The sequence below is a fragment of the Hydra vulgaris genome, chromosome 03 (assembly GCF_038396675.1).
Source record: "Hydra vulgaris chromosome 03, alternate assembly HydraT2T_AEP".
In the NCBI taxonomy this organism is placed as follows: Eukaryota; Metazoa; Cnidaria; class Hydrozoa; order Anthoathecata; family Hydridae; genus Hydra; species Hydra vulgaris.
This window is the reverse complement of record NC_088922.1, coordinates 65,050,676-65,071,730: the sequence shown is the minus strand read 5'-3', so window position 1 is coordinate 65,071,730 and position 21,055 is coordinate 65,050,676. Positions and strand designations below refer to the sequence as shown.

The following is a 21,055-nucleotide window of genomic DNA, read 5'->3' as shown; positions in this document are numbered from 1 at the left end:
TCAAATTTTCAGTAAAGAAAATGTTCTGGGGTTCTTTATGATACTCTGAAATTGAATTGGCAAGCTTATTTCAGTAAAAGAAATTAAAAAAAGTGAACAATATAAAGGTGGCAACCATACAGTACACGTATGCAGTAAAACCACTGATTTAGACCCCCACTGTATACAACTTTTAAAGCCCCCCCCCCTTGTTGACATATTTACGTTACATAACAAAACATTTATTTTTTAAACTCATGAAACTGAAAAAAAAAAGAAAAGAAATCAAGGAAAGATAGAGAACTAAAGATTGTCTAAGAGCATCCCAACTTGCTGTCTTTGACACCCAGACCCATTGTACATATTCCTGCATTTTTGGGTAACCCCCTTCTCCCCATACTTGCGTACGTACTTTATGAAAGCCAAAAGCTATACAATGTCAATTTTCAAGACTCAAGTGAAATATTTTAAGAACAAGAAAAGAACATGTTTTAACTAATTTACTTCCATCAAGATTGCAAGCAATCAGAAAACAAAGATTATTGTTAAGACCAAGAAAATGATTGACAGAAGACATAAAAAAACTGTAAAATGTAGACCATTTCCAGGACTAGAAATCTAACAGATATTATTCTTATTGAGAATTTATAGGCAATTTGCAAAACTAACTTACTAAATCATACAAAAAAAATAATTCAAGTTAGAAACAGTAAAGTAAGTATAATTTTGAGAAAAGGCAATAGGGGACTGTTTTGCTTTCATCGTGTAAATATTGAATAAATTAAAACTAAGGATTCTGGGATTGAAATGAGGACAAACAATTCAAAAATGTATACCAACAGCAATACAAGTTCCTCAGTTTTCAATACAAACTCTTAATAAGTTTTTGAATTCTTGTTTAGTGTTAAGGAATTTTTAAAAGCAGATCACAATGAAAGTTTTTATTTTGATCAGTTTTTGGAAGTTTATTAACTTTTGAACTAGTTTTGATTGTTTAAAAATTAATAAATTTCCTTCGTATCAAGCACCTGAAAATAAACAGTTAAACAAAAAGAATTTGACAGAAAAATAATACCCAGCTCCCTAAACATTGATTGTTAAAATGATTTTTTAAAAATAAAAATAATAAAAGAATATTTAATTAAATAAAATATAAATTTCTTTTTAAAAGTTTCAACAATAAAGAAATTAGTACGTAAGTACTAATTTTTTTAGCATAAGTTTTAATCCATAATTTATAAGAAAACTTAAATTGAAACTTTTGTTCAAAATGGTTTTTAATCTTTTCAAATTTACTTTTTCTCTATATTAGTACTTGTATAAAGATAAAATTTTTCTTTCTTTTTTTTCTAAACAAGTTATTTTACAAAAAAGACTTAATAGTACATTAATAAAAAATTTAGAGTTATTATTAAGACAAGCAAGTACTGCGAATGTAAGCCATAATGTTCCTGTTATCCTATTATTTTGAAAAACATTAACTCAGACTGTAATGTTTCTCCTCACAATTTGACAAAAATATTACTCCCTAAAACTTTTTAAACCTGGAGGATCAATGATTTGCTCTGGCAGAGAGTTCCAGTGTTTGATTATACGATTGATAAAGACATTTAGCCTCTGTTTACAATGCTTTACCAGTTAACACTTTATTTGCATAGCATGACCACAAGTACCACCAGTAGGTTAATCGTAAAGAAAAGAGAAAAGGGACTTTGATGAGTGATGCTATTTAATGAGATCAATTGGAAATAACATTTTAAAATGTTGTATCATATCACTTCTGATCTTTCTCTCAGTCAGGGTGGTAAGTCTTAGCGCTTTGAGTCTATCTTTGTATGCTAGTTTTGATATTGAAAAAAATTACTTTTGTAAGTTTTCATTAAATGTTTTCTAAAATCTGAATGTCTCTTGCTTGATATGGTGACCATGATTGAATTGCAAATTGCAAATGTGGTTTAATATATGTTGTATATAGTAATTTCTACAAATTTAAACCTCTATGCTAAAATGCTTTTTTAAACACTGCAAATGTTTAATTGGCCGTCATAGGAGCAGAATCTACTTGCGCCTTAACTTTAAGGTTAACCAAGATGAGTATACTTAAATCTCATTCAATATGAGTAACAGTTAATGTGACTTGTGTGCCATTGTCATCATACATAAAGTAATTGTGATTCCCTTTAGTTGACCCTTGACCGATATGCATGACTTTATATTTTGTCATATTAAATTTCTTGACCATTTGACAGCTTTATTGATATCAGCTTATAAAGAACCACATCTAACGGTGAGCTGATTACCCCAATGATCTTGCTATCATCAACATATAATTTTATATTGTGTCAAAATATCTGGCAGGACATTAATATACAACAAAAAAAGAAGGGGCCCAAGGAATGATCCCTGTGGGACACCGGTAACTACATCTTCCCAATCTGATGTACCTGGTCCTAATTTGATCCATTGTTGCCTTTTATTTAGCCATGCTTTAACCCATGCGAGAACCTGACGACAAACACCATATGCATAAAGTTGTAGTAAAAATGTAGTGGTCTTCTTTAAGAAACTGTATCAAAAGCTTTTTCAAAGTTAGTAAAAATGACATCAACAGGATTACACAAGGGGATCTTTATATACACAGAAAAAAAGTTGAAAAATTACAATTTGCGAAAAAAAATAAAAATAAAATAAACAGCTAAATTTGTAAAATTGAAAGATATTCAAGCACACAGGCATTGTTAAATGTTTATCAATTATGAAGTAACATAAACTAATTAAGATGCTAGTGCCAATAAATAAAGCATTACTCCATTAAATAGTCCTAACTTTTGATTGAATCGTTAATTTTTTTTTGAATCTAAACACATGTTTATTGAATTGCTCAAAATAAACTTCCGCTTTTTACAATTCTTTTTAATTGCATGTCTTCTTTTGTAAACTTTTCACACCTAAAAATAGTGCACTATAAATATCCTTTTTTCCAAGTTTGTCATCGAATCTTTAGTACTTCCTAATTTTTTTAAATTACACCAGCTGGCAAACGTTTAAGGTAGCAAAAACCTGATGAGAATAAATCCTAATAACATTGTTTTATTGCACTTTTATACACATTTTTTTCCTTAATTGGTTTTAATTTTCTTTGCATTTTATTTGTCTGCACTTTGATGCCAGTAGGCTTTGCAAAATGTTTATTAAATCTATTTTTAGAACCGCAACAGTACCGTATTAATGACTATAAAAGTCTAGTTAACTATATGTCAAGGTAAGTTGAAGCTGTGATTACAGCTAAGGGAGCATATATCTTTTATTAAAAAATAGATTTTTAGGTTTTATTAAAAAATAGATTTTTAAGAATTAATTGATATTGAAAAGACAATATCTACAAAAAACTTACACCATGACAAAAACACTTATTATTTTTAACAAAATAAATTCTGTGAGACTAGTAATTCATTTTTCAGTTTCAGGTTCTAATTTCTTGTTATGCTTTTACAGCATTAAAAAGTTGTAAAAAATATATAATTGATAAAAATATAGTCAATAAAAATAATGATACGCAGATTGTGTAATATTTAGAGTTCATTTAAGCGAACTCTAAATATTACACAATCTGCGTATAGCAAAAGGAAATTTTTGAAATATAAACTAAGTTTTAGTTGTAATTAATTTAAAATAGAAATCTGATTTAAGTACACTAGTATTGTAAAATTATTTAAATCAATTTGAAACATTTTTTCAATGTTGAATGGTACAGACAAAATTTAAAATTTTAGAGACAGCGAGTAACTGAGCAGCAACTTCCAGTAATTATTAGTTCACACAACCATTATAAGATTTCCACCAATCACACAGTTTTACAGTTTGAACAATTTTTCCAAAAAATATATTCTTTTGCTAAACTGCTTCTTTGCATTGTAGTTAAGGTTGAATATTGATTCTTTTCTGGGAGTTTTTCCATGCCATTGCATGACAACTAATTGTGCACCTGTCCCTTTAAATGAGATCCCATGCAACAGCAATGGGTTTAAGTATTTGTAACATCTCATTAGCACTTCATTTTACATCAAGGTTATTTTATGCAGTAGTAGGCTAGTGATGAACACTCTGCTCACAACATGCAACAAAGTACTGCTCTCAACTTGTTTTGTGGCACATCTGCTTTGTTTAACCAGGTTTTTGTTACCAGGAGTTTAAGGTTAAGACAGAGTTGCAAATAAAATGATGCAAACCCAACTGGTTAATCTGCTCTTCTGGACACTATCTAGTGCTTTAATGTGAATTCGATTAGGAAAGTCTTATCTTAGACATGTAACTATTTTTTTTTTTTTTTTTTTGTTATTTCACCTCCCCAAGGCCCAGAAGGCCACTACAGATGAGGAGGCTACTTAATTGTGGTTATAACCCTCTCTTAACTCTATAACTCCAAAACACGAACCTTGACAAACAAGGCCGCTGCACGGAGAAACAAGTTGAGCGCGGTACTACCAGAAACGTGGTGGGGATCGAACTCGGAACCTCTCGCTTATGAAGCAAGCGCTCTACCACTACACCACTACCGCACTAATTTTACCGCATTTTAATTGTCAACCACTCTAAAAGATACCACTGTCTTGACACTGACATTTTTCTCCGAAAAATTCTGTGTAGCATTGCTTTTCCAAACAGTTAACTAGTTTTTTGATAATTGTCCAGAAGAAAATCCATTTTGTATATAGAAATTATTTTGGCTGCCTTAAAAGATTCTGAAAAATACCATTTTTGTAAGAATTATCATACTTTATTATAGTTTTTGAAGTTTGAATATATCAGATTTATAAGTAATTTTTGTAGACTATTAGGACTTATTATTTTTAAAAGTGCCTTAAATATATTAGGAACACCGGTATGATCAAAGATGGCATTTTTATTGATTTTAAGACTAAAGAACTTAATAGGAGGTTTGATGTTTATGATTTCTTCAATTCTTAGAACTTTGACCAGCTTGTGCAACTGCCTGCATCACAAATACTTAGCATAGAATATCAGCTTTCTCTTTCTTTTTATTTCAATATCAACTTCACAATAACCAACCAAGTGTTAGTATTATCTGCCATCTGTGATGAATCAAGTGCAGTAGCAGTAAATGCTTGCTTCATAAATGAGAAGTTCCAAATTTGATTCCTACCATTCCCCTAGCAGTATCGTGCATAACTTGTTTCTCCGCGCAGCAGTCTTGATAGTTAAAGTTTGTGTTTTGGAGTTATAGAGTTGAGAAAAGGTTGTAACCACAGTTAAAATGAATATTGATCAAAACATGACAGTAGACTTAAACTCGATACTGATAAACCACAAGTAACCGCTACAAAACTTATAAACCACAAGTAAACACTAAAAACTTATAAACCAAAAGTTACTACAACACTTGTTATACACCATTTATAACAAATTTTATTTAAGTCTATATAATAACGCACAATATAATAAAATAATTCATGTAAAAAATTTTTTTTAACATGATTTAGTAACAAAATCATTCATTCCTTAACATAAAAAAAAGATTAATATAAAACTTTAAAAACCAAAATGTAAAAACTTAATGCAAGAATTATTTATAAAAAAAAAAAAAATAATTATTTTTCTAAACAAAATGTAATGACTTAATGTATAGTTCTTATAATATCATTTTTAGATATTAAATAAACTCAAAAAGTTATTAACAAATATTAATTTTATGAATAGTTACTTATACTTTATTAGTATAAGTTTATAACAGATAAGTTATTAAGAGTAACCAACTGAGGTTGATAATAGGCCACATATATTTATATATACTTATAATTTGAATACTGTTTAAAAGACAGTCTTACCTTTAACATTATGGTTCCAGATGTATACAATTAGTTTTCACCATCAGAAAATCCTTGAAAAGTACCTTCATCATCTGAAGAATGAGGCTCATTTACCACTTCAGATTTTATTTCTTTATTATCAAAAAAATCTTGAGAGACAGTTTCCTCTTCCCTGGAGTTATTTTCACTATTATCTTCATCATCACTAATAACTTTGCATTTCTTTCTTTTCACTGAATGGTGTTCAAAATCGTCTTCATTGCTATCATTTTCATGATGACGTTTGATATATGTTTCTTTAATGTTCATTTTAACATCATTTTCTTGTGCAGCAAGCTTTACCTTTAAATTCAAGCATGAAGAAAAAACTTGCTTGCTCAAGATTTAAAAATTTAACTCAAGATTTAAAAGTCAAGATTTAAAAATTTAATTTAAAAAAGTACAGTTGCAAATAATGTGAAATATTTCCTACATCTTCAGAAACATCTTCAGAATAAATGGTTTCTTCAATGTTGGGAGCAATAGACTTTCGTTCAGAACTTGGTGCATTGGAAATTTTATAAGATTCAATTTGTATGCGACTTGCAACATGACTAACTTTTGGGGTTTTCTTCACAGAAGATGAAATTTGTTTCTTTAACAACTGATTTTCAGTCTAAACAAAAGTTATACATACATACAAAAATACATACATATATATTTTTTTTATTTAACAATAAAATTACAAAGTTAATTATAATTTAGAAAATTAGGTTCCGTGTCACTATATAGTTAAAAACTAGTTAATGGAATGACACAAATAACATAAGTAAACAATTAAAACAAGCAAAAAAACAAAACAAAAAAACTGCTGTATTATTATATAGTACAACTTTTTTATTATTTAATATTAAATGACTGAACCAACTAATTTTAAAAAGAAAAAGATGGAGACAGAAGTAACAAAGATAGTAAACTAAAATAAATAAAACAGGTAACATAAGAGAGAATAAATGTATGGGATAACACAACATTTAAGAAGATATGTTAAGGAAAAATGTTGTAAAAAACAAAAATTAGCACAATAAATGTATATAATATATGTATATATATATATATATATATATATATATATATATATATATATATATATATATATATATATATATATACACACACGCGCACACACACACACATACAACTCTCAGAAATAGAAAAATAAGCTTGGCAATAAATTGCCAACCTCAAACTGTTAGAGGTCGACAAAAAAAATTGACACAAAGGGTTTACCATAAAACATAGAAACGATGTCGGCAATTTTTTGCCAACCTTAAAAATTTTTAGGCCGGCATTGCCAACCCTAAAATGATTTTAAAATTCATTAAATATGGATAGAAAAAAAGTTTATCCAAACAAGGATTAGATAAAAAAATCAAAAAGCATTAAACTTCATATGCTTTCAGCTAACATAAAGTGTATGATGGCTACACATGGGTAAACAACCTAATATGAGTTTGACTACTTTTTCTTCTGAAATACAAAACCAACTGATTTTTGATAAAGTATCAGCTCATAAGTATTCTAAGATGCAGAGATGTATGTTATATGATTAATTAAAAGATTTTATAGAAAATACTTTTAATTTTTCTTGAAAACTATTGAGTTCATAAAAGTTTCAAAATGATTTACAAATAATTCAAATAAATTTAACCTTAATGTTTTTTTCTTTATAATGTAAATTAAATAGCATTTTCTATCATAAGTTCTCTATCTTATTTTGTGACTCAAAACAATATATATATATATATATACAACTTGTTTTTCCATGCAGCGGCCTTGTTCGTCAAGGTTCGTGTTTCGGAGTTATAGAGTTGAGAGAGGGTTATAACCACAATTAAGTAGCCTCCTTATCTGTAGTGGCCTTCTGGGCCTTGGGGAGGTGAAATAACAAAACAAAAATAAAATAAAATATATATATATATATATATATATATATATATATATATATATATATATATATATATATATATATATATATATATATATATATATATATATATATATATATATATGAAGATTAGGGTGTCCCAAAAAACAACATTTTTGAAAATAATCTGCTCCCACCCCCTAAATGTTTCTAATGCAAAAACACTAGGCTTTATACTTTTTGAATAAAAAATATCTTAAGGGTTCCCTCAAAACCCTTGAATATTTAATGGGTCCGTAATATTTTCAAGAAAAAAAGTTTTTAAAAAATATGTCAACCTGGTTACTCAAATGAAGCAAAATTATATAAAAATTTCAAAAATAATATTCATTTTGAAAAAATTTTAACTTATCAAAAATATCATAAAAAAATGCATTTTTTTCATTTTTTGTTAAAAAATGTATTTTATGTAATAAAACCAAAAATAACAATTTTTGTTATTTTTTATCAAACCCCTTAAAATATTTTTTATTCAAAAAAATTTTCAACCAAGTCTTTTTGATATTGATATTAGAATAGGACACATTTAGGGGATGGGAGCAGATTATTTTCAAAAATGTTGTTTTTTGGGACACCCTAATGAATATATATATATATATATATATATATATATATATATATATATATATATATATATATATATATATATATATATATATATATATATATATATATATATATATATAACCCTTGTAGTCAGGAAAAACAAGGTTGGCAATAAATTGCCAATCTCAAACTGTTAGAAATTGGCAAAAAAAAATTGACACAAATAGGTTTCCATAAAACATAGAAACGAGTTTGGCGATTTATTGCAGACCTCAAATACTCCTAAGTCGGCAGTTAGTGCTGAATGCCAACCCTGATTCCGATATATATATATTTTTTAAAAGATGATTAACCAGTTACCTTTAAGTTTTCAATCTGTTCATTTAATGTTTTTTCTAAGTTTTTAATTTTTTGCCTCATTTGCTTATCTTTTCCCCATGTTTCTGCTTGAAATTCTGAAATCTGAGAAAGAAAAAAAAAGCTGTAGTATTAAAGCACTCCTTTATACACACATTATTTTGTGGATTAAGGTCAATATGACAGCGTTGAAAATAACTTTTTTAAGGTTGCCGATCAACACTGATCGGCAAAAATTAAAAAAAATATTGAAAAGTAAACAATCAAATTATTTTCTTGAAGATCAAATATATTATTTGTAATTTTCACCTAACTTAATCACCCAGGTTATGGGTTTTAAAAGTTTGTTAAAAATATATTAAAAGCTATCATATGATTTGGTACCCAAATCAATTGATAGATTTTTAACAAATTGACATTTTTATCTACTAATTGCGTCTGTGAATGGAACAGGAGCCTTGCATGCATTTTGAATGAGTCCAAAAAACTATATCCCAAAATACCTTTACTCCATCATAAACAATATCAATTTCAAAAATTTCTGAAAAACTTTTTAATCTAACTTTTAGACATATTATCCTTATGATTAAAATATTCTTTTTGTCATTACGACATTTATTACCAGTTCTTTTGTTTATTTTTTTCTTTTTTTTCTTATTAAAACCTGCAAATTATGATTTCTACTTGTTTGTTTTAATGTATGTTCTATGTGTTTATGGTCCATATGTTTCAATGCATGTCTTTGCTTGTTATTACTTATATTATATTTAAAAATTGGTGTCACTTCTTTGATCAGATTTCTGTATGAGTGACACCATCCTAAATAAATTATTAAATTATTATTATAAATAATTTTATGCTCATAACTACCATTATAATATTAGTTATTATTATCATTTTTCAGTGTAATTATTGTAAACATACTTATTATTACTATTCATATAATTTGTATTAGTTCTTTTTTTATCTTGTATTATTATAATATATTACTATTATTATTAATATTGTTATTGTTATTATTATTATTATCAAAACTATTGTAAAAATGATTTACGGAAAATAAATAGCTTGTTGTTGTTGTTAATGTTTTAAATTGTAACTTTTTTGATTAAGTTTTACTTTATCCCTTGCAGGTTCTTCGGATAGCAATTTCTTAATTAATGAAATAATAATCGTTGTTTTTTTCCTGACTCTATTTTCTTATTATGATAACTTTATACTTCCTGCTTAATCAATTTTAATACTTAAAAACAAAAACTATTGTTTTAGCATTTAATGATCTCAAACTTTGATCTTTATCTAGATCTTTGTAACAATTAAAGCAAAATTAAGTTATTAAAAATAACATTTTATTTTGTTTAAGTTGTTTAAATTATTATAATATAATATTGAGTAATTACTTGATATTATGTTAAGTAATGTTTTTCCCACCAATCAAAAGCCTGAGTTATTATTTGGTTTTTAAATAAACAATAACATTTTTAATTAAAATTCATGTAACATTTTATATACTTTCAAATTAAAGTTACAAAAAAAATTGATTATTATCTCAGTGTTTATTCCGCCAATCAAAAGCATTTGCCATTTTTGCTTATACAATATAACTTTTGCTTTTTTTTAATACTGTAAACTAAAGATTGTAATAGGTCCCAAAACTTTGTTCCTTTTAACAATATTTAGTTGCTAACATGATAATTTAAACTTTCTGTTTTTGAAGGTATTTAAATTTTTTATTATTAAGCTAACTTAGCAATTCTTGAGGATCAAATTTGATCGGCCAGAGTTGATAATAGGAGATCAAAAGAATTTTTTTTTTTAAAAAGTAGACTATTGATTGGCTGTTATTTCTAGCTCTGCTAACTATGAAAAAAGTTACAACAATTTTTTGTATTAAAGCAAGCTTTTTTTAAAAATTAAGGTGTTCACCTTAATTTTTAAAAAGAATTGAAAAAATTTTTCAGTGTATAACTTTAATCAGTTATACACTGATTAAGGTTGCCATGATATCTGTGTATTGATTTTTATAACATGTAAAACTTGTAATATAATGTGCTATTTGTAAATACCTTAATATCTTTCTCTAAAATAGTCTTATCTTTCTGTGTAATTATTTTCTTCAATGATGCAATCTAAGTTTTAAAATTAACAAATATTTTTCTTTTATAAAACAATTTAACAACAATGAATTCAAAAATCCACACTAATTTTTTTCCTAACAAAATTTTTTTCAAAAGAAATTAACTACAACCTACTTTAACATTAATGAATGATACAAATAATTTAAAGTTCATCTCTTATACATATGATAATATAAAATATAATAAGAATAAAATGCATTGAATAAAAAAAAAGCAACTTTTATAACAGCATGCTCTTCCTGTCACTACCCTGTTTTTCAAATCAGGATTAAATATTTGAATGGTGTGACTACTATTAGGAGGATTACAACATAAGGTTAACATCTTACCCTTACGCACAAATTGGAGATTTTATATCTGAGTTTTTCTTCTCTAAGGAAAGCTACTGTTTAACTTTTTAAATCTAATTTATCACTAACTGCAAGCAAACACAATTAAATTGAAATTTACCTGTTACACCTCACCTGCTAATTATTATAATTTTATAACATTTATAAAAATATACTTTATAGTTAACACTTAGAATGCAATATGAATACTTTTACATTTTTATTTATTATCTTCAGGTAAATAAGTTAATGAAATAATTTTATTTCGTTTTATGAGCTTTTTTTGAATAAGAAAATCTCAAATAACTTCAAAAACAAATATGGAACCTGTTCCTTCAGTGCAGTAATGTTTGAAATTGAATCTGTAAACATATCTTCCTTGTCTGTATTACTAAAGAAATTAGAACATAAAATTTTCCAAAATAAATAAACCTCTCTTTAGCTTAATAAAAATCTTAAGATTTAATGATTATTAAGAGTACCTATCGAAAAGTGGAGTACCGTCTCTACTTGAAGATTTTATTTCAATTCCTTTTCTTAAAGGTATAGTTAGACTTTCAGCTTTTAAAGTTCCAAATGACTCATTTGATAAATCATTACCACTAAGAAACAGAAAGAAAAAAATTAAATCATTGACGATTTTTTAACAAAATAAAATATATTTTCATATTCTCAAGTCTGATGACTAGAATCCAAACCTTACAAAACTTAATAAATAGAATAATATTCCTTAAATCTTTTATAAATATGTATCAATGCTTATGATGAATTCTTCCTCCCTATCATTAAAGATTTAGTGAAGTGCGTATGAGAAGTTATTGATAATGCATAGAAAGATCAAAAAAGTAGCCTAGAAAGCATTGCCACAAACAACGAAAAAACAAACAGCAACTAACACTTAAAACAGGGGTATAATCACACAAGTGACAACAGCAGTTAAACAGGGTACTGAACAAAAACTTTATTTCCGAAAAAAAATGGGCCAATCACAAGATAAATCTAAAATGTGCTGATTTTTGACATATTTGAGATAAATTCTACCATAGATTATACCATATTAAGTTAAAAACAGCAAATAAGAAAAGAAGACAGATTTAATTGCTAAAATATGAATGTGAGAGCTTTAAGTTTAGCACGGTTATTAGACAAAGAACAAGTTATTCAGCAACTTTGCAAAATTAAAACTTCTTTTTATTAAAAACTTAATTAAGGTAGCACAGAGCATGTAATAACAGAAGTATATATATATTAAAAAAAAAACAACTAATAAGAATAAATTAAAAAAGTATCAAAAAAGAAATTTATCTCTAGTGGATACAATCTGTGAGCTGGATTAAATACAATCATCAATTTTGGATTGGATACAATTGAATTTGTGAGCTGAGCTCATTCAGCATGCTTAAGTAAAAAGATAAAAAATGTAAGTTAATTTAAGTCTTGGCTGACAATGATTGCAAAATGTCCAAGATTCTAAAAATGACAAAAAATTTGAAAATTAAGAGTTGAAAGTTGTATTTTTGAAGAACTGCTGAAGTTTTATAACTTATAACATCCTTTAACAAACGTCAAGGTTTGGAGTTAATGGTTAAAATTTTTTTTTGTATAAACATCAAATGGGTTTATCTGAACTTATATTCTAAATATATTTAATTATTGCTCTGTGTTCCACAATGCCATTTACATAAGATACTTCAGTGTCAATTCATATATAGTAGAAAATAATGTTGAATGATGTAGGATACTTATAAATGTCGATTCATGTAAAATACTGGTTAGATAAGGATGTTTTTAAATGGGGATGTGATCATAATACTTAATAACCAAATAAATTTGGTTATTAAACTAGTTTGCAAGATGTAATTTTTTCAGAGGGATCAAATTTTATACAAAATTATTGAGATAGGAAAATTAAAAATTTTACATGTTGATGTAATTAAATGTTGGACAGACAAATAGTACAAACAAAATAAAAGCAACTAACTTTAATGATTTTTTATAGTTATTTTGTTCTTGCTTTTCTTTAGTACTCCGAACTTGTTTTTCAATTTTTTTAGCACTGCGCTCTTGTTTCTCCAGCATATGTAGATTTCTTTTGTGTTGAATTTTACATTTAAAACATAGCAATTTTCCAGTCTACATAAAATGATAAATATTTTAAAAATTTGTCTCAGATTTTACCTAAATATTACAAAAATTATTTTAATTATTATCTAAGCATTACAAAAATATTTTTAATCTATATAATAATGCTGAACTTAATAGCAGTAGTATTAGTGCCTTTTTGAGCGTTTGATACAGAACTCTTGGCAGCCATTGCAAATTAATTAAATCAAATTAAATTAGTTAAATTGCAAATTAATGGCAAGAAAGAGTTGCAGCACTTTTTGTATAAGAAAATGTGAATGAAAGTGTATGCAAATATCTAACTTATGTAAACTTTACACTATGTAATGTTGTAAGTTTTACAGTTTTATTTTCACTTGAAAATTGTGTTGCGGCAATATCTCAATAGTAGCAAAGCGTCGTTGTTATAATCCTATAACTAGAATCTTTTTTGTTTTGTATTAATTTTTTTAAAATACAAGATAAATCACTTTTGAAGTTTTTAGATATTATACACACAACATATGTAAAGATATACACTGTAATAAACAAAAGGGAGAGAATTTTAAAACAAGCTGCTACTCCAGAAAGTGCAAAAAAAAAAAAAAAAAAACAACCTGTAGCCACCAAAAACGTTAAAACTTTTTTGCTATATTTATTTTGCTATAAATATATGCTATAAATTATGCCTAGATCAAAAAAATTGAAAATATTTTGCAATAAGGGACAGATTTGACATAACTAGCTCTCCCTGACCAGTTTTCTTGGTCCTCTTTTGCTTTTTTCTTAAATTAAAATTAAAAAAATTTGATATAATCCTGATGAATGGTTAAAATTTTATTTTCTAAGCCTTGAATTCTGAAAAAAGCCGCAAGAAATGTCACTCTACTGACATCTATGTTAGAAATACTTAGGTTAAGTGTTTATCAATAAGGTTAATCTACTATCTAGGATATTAAAAAGACGATTTTCTTTTTTAAAGTAGGCTGGTGCTTTTATTCAATTAAAACCTTTTATTTTGAAATAGATAAACGGGGTACGATAAACGGGGTACGAGACGAGCTCTAAGCATGTGAATAAATTTATTTTTGCTCTAAAAGCAATCTTTAAATGAATTATTTTTCTACCATTTATTTAATAAACATTAAAGCAAAGAAATAGAGGATAGATAAATAGCTGAATAAGCATAAAAATAGAGGTAGGTGTGAATAAACTCCGCTAGACGTATATTTTTTATGGGTCATGACAGCTAGTTTTAATTGTAGTACAAACATCGTTTTATAAAAAATTATAGTAATAACATTTTATTATGAATTGCAGTATGAAAATATTTAAGGGGAAGACTAAGCAATGGGTCAAATTAAGCAATTGCAAATTGCGATGGATCAAAGCCATTTATCAATCTTGAAAGTCTATTATTTGAAGCAATTGCGACAGCTATTTTTTATTTTTTACGAATATTACTTTTAGTTATTTGTCCATCATGTCGAGTGAAGCTTATTTAAAAATTAACATGTGTGTTTTTCAGACCACCAGTATCACCAAGAAATGCTAGCCATTTATGTTTTTTTATTTGTGTATGCTCTTGAAGTTGATTAAAGTATTAATGAGTTTTTATTAACCTTGTTTCAATTTTTATCTCATACAACAGTATTTTTATCCGGCATTTGTGTATCCTGGATTAACATTTGTTTAATACAAATAATATTTGAAACATAATAGTTATAAGAGTATCATAAAAGAACTATTTTTTTGTTGCAGTAAGATTGTTGTTTTTTCTGCAAAAATTTGAGTTAATTTGGCCCTTCATATTGCAGTTATAGTTTATTAACAGAGCTTCATTAAAAATCTAATGCTGATAGATTTCATTAAGAATAAATATTTGCATACATTTCTTTGTAACATTCATATTGAATAGATTAAAAATGAATGTTTCAAACAAAGCTACAAATAAAACAAAATATTTTTAAAAACTATAAATAAATAAAGTAACTACAACAAGAAAAGAAAAAGTACAATAGTAAAATGGTTTTATTTTATACTTTAATAAATTTATTATTTTAAAAACTTTGGCATATATATAATTCTGGTATATATAAAATTTGCCGAATGGTCACACACGAGCAGAGAAAGCCTGAGGGAAAAAATGAAGTTTATTAGAATAAAGGAGAATTATTTTTCGAACAAAGCATATTTGACAGTTGTCAAGACAAAAAATAAAGATCAATAGAGAAATACTTATATTATAAATAAAACAGACAATGCACCTAAACAGTACTAACAATAATAATAGACAATAAATTGGATTATAAACACTAATATTAACGAAGATATACAAAAAATATGTCACCAAACAAAAAATAAATATAACAAAAATTGATTACAAAAATAAAAAGTATGCATCCAGTAATTTCAAGTTGTTGGGATTAAGTTAATTTAGTTGTTGGGATTAAGTTGTTTTTATCTTATTATTAAATACTCATCAGTTAAAATCAATCATACATTTCACATTTTATTTATAAACTTTGGCACATATATAATTCTGACATATATAAAATTCACCGAATGGTCACACACAAGCAGTGAATGCCTGAGGGAAGAAATGAAGTACATTAGAATGAAGGATAATTATTTTTCAAACAAAGCATATTTTGACAGTTGTAAAGACAAAAATAAAGATTAATAGAGGAATATTTAAAATATAAATAAGACAGACAATGCACCTAAACAGTACTTACAATAATAATAAAAAATAAATTGTTATATAAATACTAATATGAACGAAGATATACAAAAACTATCACCAAACAAAAGTAAATAAAACAAAAAATAAATAAAACAAAATATAGATTAAAAAATAAAAAGTATGCATACAACAATGAAAGGCTTCAGAATGGAAAAAAAACATTAATGCCAATGTGTAAACATAATTTGTTTAGTGATTAAGTAATAAACATCTCCTCAGAGTCATGTCTATTATTACTGGCGTTTCGATGAGGATCAGCACTTATAACTTTTATCCTGTCAGACCAACGCCACTTATGCTTTACCCCGCGACTTATGCCTATTCTATACTGCAGTAAAAAAGGATTCACTACAAATAGCCAAAACCCAACAATAAAACACTAATATTTTTTTGATGATATGATATAAAAAGTGTTATATGATATAAAAAGTGCACAATATAAATAAAAATAATTAAATAAATCACTTACAATACCACCGGTAGAAAAAACTAAGCACAATAAATTCAAATTAAAAACGCCAGAAAAAAAACTTAAACTAAAGTGTGCAAACAAAAAATACTAATAAATTTTCCCCTAAGACCATTTAAACCACATAGGTACTTCCAGCACCAATAAAACCAAAAACAATCAAATGGCAATATACCCTATTAAAAACCCTTTTAAAATTAAATAGAATGCAATAGAGTCTTCAAAAAACTCTAACCCTGTCATAGATACTTCATTCATTTTGTTAACCAATTTATAGTGTAAGAAAATGAACAACCCGCGCAACTTAAAATCATTACTAAAAATCAATTAATATGTGGTAGTAGAAAACCTTTTTTTTCATATCTGCATATCTACAGTATTTTGATACAAATATTCTACTAAAATCATATCATGCTTGCAGTCTTGAAAATCTTTTGTTTCTACTAAGTTAATAAAATTTTGATTTATAGCGAGTTCGGCAGGGGTATCGCAGGGTAATGGATTAGGGTCCATATTTCTTTTTACCGTGTTTGTTTTAATCATATATCATGTTAAAGCTGACTTGGTTAATGTACTCGGCTATTCTTATTTCTATTCTTATTGTTAATCTTGTACTTTTTCTTTTCTTATTGTAGTTACTTTATTTATTTATAGTTTTAAAAATATTTTGTTTTATTTGTAGCTTTGTTTGAAACATTCATTTTTAATCTATTCAATATGAATGTTACAAAGACATGTAAAATGGTTTTATTTTATACTTTGATAAATTTAGCCAACTCCAAAGAAAATGTTTGGGCAAGCAAAACACATCTTATATTTGTATGTAAATATAAACTTAATAGACACTGGAAAAATACTAAACTGCAAACTAATAAACTTAATTAACAATTTACAGTATTTTTTTAATTATATCAGTACCTCTGGCTCTTGGCTTTTTTTTTTGAAAGCACAATCGAGCTTGCATTGATGACACTTGAGAGGTTTACCATACTTTTTCTCAGAGCTGGAACAGTGGGAGCATATGCTCTTTTTAAAAGCAGCTTTTGTTTGACAATACTTACACTTCTTTGGCTGAAAAAACAAACACAAACATGATATTTAACTTTTAAGTGGTGTTTTGTACAGTATTAAAAAAAAATTAAAAAAATAGATCAACAGGAGAAAAGGCAGGCTTTTACACTAATAAAAGTGGTATTTAAAAATTAGTGGTATTTAAAAACTTATTATTTCTATTTTATAAAATTATACAGCATTAGTGTAACTACAAAATTGAGGTAAATATTTTGAAAAATATTTTGAAACCCAGGGATTGTCAGATTTAATGCAAATTTGGATGTACTGTTTTTCTTAGAAAACCAACTTGTAATCATATATATTTAAATATAATTTTTTTAAATAAACTAAGTTTTGAATTATTCATAAAATGTAAAACTTAAGATTTCCATTTTTAAGCCTTTTATAAAAATAATATACTATTTTTTTTTACCTGAGAATTGGTTGTTCAATATCCACTTTTTACTGAAAATGAGTTGTTTTACAGAATTTCATTTTAAGATATGTTTGTTTATACTTATATTATAAAAATACTAAAAAATATAGTAAAAGACATCAATAAAATCATTCTTTGGTCAGATTGTTTGTTTCACAACTGTTGCGCTCCACACAATAAAATTCATTGAAGAATTTAGCATTACTTAATTTATATGTCAGAAAACAGCGGCAATATTGAAATTGAAGAACAGAAATTTTCTGAGCAAGGACAAAGAAACTAACAAAAGATTGCAGTACACATTGTTAAAGTGCATTACATTAAAAAATGTCTGAATATTTCTAAACAGCGTTAAAAAAATGCCTACAAAGTCAAGTAATCTTAAAATACTGCAGATAGTTCCCACAGAGTTTCTAGCCTATCAAAAAACAATTTTTTTCCTAAGATCCTTACACGAAATTAAAACAAATTGTGTACAATAAAAGTACAAACTTAAAACATCCTTCAATGATGACCTTCTACTGAGTTAATGCCAAAAAAGTAAAAAAAAGTAAAAAAGTTAATTGCCAAAAAGTATGAATTTGAAAACTGAGGACTTTTCTCTATTAGAAATTAAAAAGAGATTTAGCCAAAAAGCTCAATTTTTTCCATAACAAATAGACAAACAATTTTTTAAAAACAAAAAGCCTCATAAAAGTAAAGAAAATAAAATAGACTGCTGATAGCACTCTATGAAAGATATTATGATTACTGTATAGTTCTTCAGTTTTGTGATCTATATGCTTGATAAAAGAAAGCTTGATAAAAATTTTTTTCTTAAAACTATTTTATTTTTTAAAACTTTTCTAGCAAAAAAGATTATATATCATAAGCATATTAATTATCCTAATAATTTGTTCAATATATGGGATATTGATATATAAATTATTAACTATTAATTTATTATTAACTATTTAATTAAAGTTATTAACTATTAAATTATTAACTATTAATTAAATTATTTGTTCTCAGTGCAGTTTTGTTTAATGTCCAAATAAGATATGTGAATATCTTTTTAATTTTAGATAAACTTTAAATACCATTTTATTATTGATTTTAAAGTAAAGATAATACATTAAAACACCTTAACTAGATGAAAATAAAATGCAAGAGCAGTAATACCCTCTTAAATTTTAACCACATTTTACCAACAAGATGTAAATTGGTCTGGTTAAACAAACCAATTCTCAGGTGATGTTTTGACAAAAAAAAAATATATAATTAATATAATACTTTTATTAGTATAAAAATTTTAATAAACAAACTTTTGATTTAAGAGTTTGAGTATTATGTTCACACAATATCTCTAGAAATTAAAGAAAATAGATCTTGAAATTTTGAGCTATATTTGAATATCTTTACAATTAAAAAAGATAGTTTTGATTCAAACAAAGATATTGTAACAATAACTTTACAGTAGATGAAACTTGATTATTATATAAAAAAAAAAGCTTTTCTTTTAATGTTTTGGAAATTTTCAAGAGATAATTATTATTAAATCCCCAAGAAAACTTTTTTATAAACCTAAAAAGAACATTTTTTTTAACTTTCTAAAATAGTAAAACTGGTTAAACTAGGGCAACACTTGCCTAATTTTTAGATGCTGACTATTCAATTTAAAAAATTTACTTTTTTTACCTCACCATAAACTTCAATATTATAAGAACACTTTGTGCATACTGGTTCTTCGTGAAGTTTTCTAAACAATAAAAACTTTAAATTAAAAAACAAAAGTTAAATAGTAACATAAATATATATATTAAGTAACATTAATATATACTTAATAAAAAAAAATAAAAAAATTCCCTTAAACACCAGATGGGTTCCATTAATTATCAGAAAAATAGTTCTTCAAAAGTATATCATGTTGGATCTCAAAAGAAGCAAAATTATATAAGAATTTTTAAAATAGTCATTATTTTATAAAAAATTATCTTTTTTTATAAAATAATGACTATTTTAAAAATTTTCACTGCCTTTAATGGCCTTCCTTATATATATATATATATATATATATATATATATATATATATATATATATATATATATATATATATATATATATATATATATATATATATATATATATATATATATATACACACATTTCATAAACTTCTCTAATTCCAAACAAAATCACGCTTAAAGTTGAATAACTCTGCTATGTTTTGGAATTTCTAAAAAATCTTTTTTAAATGAGTAAACTGGAACTTAAATTGAATTGAACCATATCAGGCAACAAGTATATTATTAATGAAAATGTTTTACTTTTTTAATTTGTAAAAGCAAAGTTTTCGCTTGGATTAAGGGACACATGTGTCCCTTAATCCAAGCGAAATGCGGTAGTGGTGTAGTGGTATGAGCGCTCGCTTTTTAAGCGAGAGGTTCAGAGTTCGACTCCCACCACATCCCTGGAAGTACCGCGCTCAACTTAGTTTCTCTGTGCAGCGGCCTTGGTCGGCAAGGTTCGTGTTTCGGAGTTAAAGAGTTGAGAGAGGGTTGCACCACGAATAACAACTAAAAAAAAATACTAAAAAACATTAAAAAAAAAAAAAAATGAGTAGCCTCCTCGACTAAAGTGGCCCCCCTCGGGCCTTGGGGAGGTGAATAATCTAAAAAAAAAAAAAAAAAAAAATATTCCTAATTCCAAACATACATATCAAATCCCAAAAAATAGCATTAAATTTAAAGTATTAAGTAGCATAGAGCTCTAGCTTTAAGCTCAGTAAAAAGGTTTTTAAAATATTAGATTACTTTTATACTTTAATGTAAGGGTTTGCATCGGTACAGTGTGGGCATTATCTATTTATAAGATCCTGCCTTTCATCATTTTTTTGTAATTAGTTAAAAACACTTAACTTCGCTGTCACTGTTTGTTTTTGCCAGTTAACCACTGTTAATTAGCTGAAATCTTAGTTATTAGTATCAGGTGGGTTGTGAATGCTCCCCCATTTATTATTATTATCAGTTATTAGTATCAAGTGGGAGCCAATGCTCCCCCATTAATCGAATTGGAAGCTTGTAGTGATTTTTTACTACTTAGCAACAGCACTTAGAATTAGGGTT

The 21,055-nt window shown here is 26.3% G+C and overlaps 1 protein-coding gene across 1 annotated transcript in view; it reads right to left on the bottom strand.

Moving 5' to 3' along the window:
• Positions 1–21,055, bottom strand: part of LOC100201657 (protein FAM76A) — a 50,795-nt gene that overhangs the window by 4,579 nt on the left and 25,161 nt on the right. The window contains exons 4-12 of the mRNA XM_065793996.1: positions 19,628–19,688; positions 17,380–17,532; positions 13,125–13,276; positions 11,626–11,745; positions 11,471–11,534; positions 10,743–10,805; positions 8,680–8,781; positions 6,280–6,462; positions 5,826–6,149 (exon numbers count right to left, since the gene is read on the bottom strand). Of these exons, the coding sequence (XP_065650068.1) occupies positions 5,856–6,149; positions 6,280–6,462; positions 8,680–8,781; positions 10,743–10,805; positions 11,471–11,534; positions 11,626–11,745; positions 13,125–13,276; positions 17,380–17,532; positions 19,628–19,688 (1,192 nt within the window). The 3' untranslated portion in view covers positions 5,826–5,855. The remainder of the gene's footprint in view (positions 1–5,825; positions 6,150–6,279; positions 6,463–8,679; positions 8,782–10,742; positions 10,806–11,470; positions 11,535–11,625; positions 11,746–13,124; positions 13,277–17,379; positions 17,533–19,627; positions 19,689–21,055) is intronic.